The 1392-nt window shown below is 38.4% G+C and overlaps 1 protein-coding gene across 1 annotated transcript; it reads left to right on the top strand.

The window, feature by feature from the left end:
* Positions 1 to 322: 322 nt before the first annotated feature.
* Positions 323 to 1191, top strand: JH06_5164 (hypothetical protein; the record flags this gene model as incomplete). Its single annotated transcript, XM_014669402.1, has 6 exons — positions 323 to 362; positions 393 to 489; positions 522 to 568; positions 600 to 622; positions 651 to 777; positions 809 to 1191. The coding sequence occupies 6 exons, from the start codon at positions 323 to 325 to the stop codon at positions 1189 to 1191; spliced, it is 717 nt and encodes a 238-aa protein (XP_014524888.1).
* Positions 1192 to 1392: the final 201 nt, after the last annotated feature.

Here is a 1392-nt window from a genome sequence, read left to right as displayed (position 1 = left end):
TTTCTACGAAAGAAAATTGAGACTCAGAAGGAGCAGTCTTCAGATACTGTTTTTGTGGGTGGAAGATATGACCAGCAACGAGGTGATGACAATTTCTTTCTATTCAGTCCACCTGATTTTTCGTTGGTAGGTATTTTTCCGCATACTTGATTCTAGGATGACCAATATCGACTATCACATTAGTGTGGTTAGTTGAATTTAATACTCTTCTTAGTATCCAAAAGAGTGGATGAAGAATCTTATGTGTATATCCGAATTATTGTTGTTAAACACAAATACGAACATCAGAGAAACGAATGGCTCATATCATGCTGATTCATAAATGATTCCTTCAATTCGTGTTGGACTAATTGGTAAGGAAGGTAGAGGATTACTGAAGTGATTGAGAATAGGAATTGGTAAAACATCAATTGTGTTACGCTTTGTTGATGACTACTTCAGTCGGAGTTTTAAGCCAACAAACGGTGTTTTTCGGATTGAACATAAAATGTATTTCGTTGATTCAAATCTGTTATCTTCAGAACTGTCGATGGGAAGGAAGTATGTTTCATAGTGAATGACTTTTCGAGTAACATCCTGGAATGTATTATAACAATTAGGTGAAGTGGATTTAGCTTCACCTGTACCTACTCATGAAGTGTAATAGGTAGATGTCCAAGATATTGAAATCCTTAGATGTTGTACTTATAGTAACGAACAACGACTACTCGAATGAACTACTGAGAGATGAACTTGTCCGTGTAATCGAAGATCTTCGCTTGCTCTTTGCCTTTAAAAGTGTTCATTACCCTGTTTTGTAATTTTCTAGATCCGTATATCGCTCTTGTTAGCAATTCCTTTGAAGAAGGGGAAATGGAATGTGTGAATAATAATGGATTATCATCTGGAGCAGTTTCTCCGATGAATACAAGTCCTGCTCCTATGCTTTCAGAACTAGGAAAGAAGCAGGTGGAAGAGGTGTTTCATGAAACGGGTTTGTCTAGTGGTGAAAAGGTCACGCAGGAAATTGCTTCTGCAATGCACGTTGATTTTTTCCAAGTATCGGCCTACTCTGGACGAGGTATTACTAGGATGTTTGAACGTATCGCCAGACAGCAATTACGTGGACTGGCTGTTACAGCTCCTTTGACAGCTCCTAAGAAATCTGCAAAGAAATCTGTTTTTGGTTGTTGCTTTCTCAGAAGACAATGATTGTACAATAGCATTTTGTTTGTTGCTTACCAAGGTATAACAAACACAATCAACCAGACTTGTAGAACCAAATCCAACTAGAGAAAGCCCGAAGGCTAAAAACACTTATCGGTTAGCCTTTGCCACACGCTCAATCTCGTCCTTCTTCTTGATAGCGTAACTGTTCGATGAACCCTTCGAAGCATTGATCAGTTCATCAGC

This window comes from Blastocystis sp. subtype 4 (assembly GCF_000743755.1).
Source record: "Blastocystis sp. subtype 4 strain WR1 chromosome Unknown seqid_0589, whole genome shotgun sequence".
In the NCBI taxonomy this organism is placed as follows: Eukaryota; class Bigyra; order Opalinata; family Blastocystidae; genus Blastocystis; species Blastocystis sp. subtype 4.
This window is presented reverse-complemented; position numbering and strand designations above follow the sequence as displayed.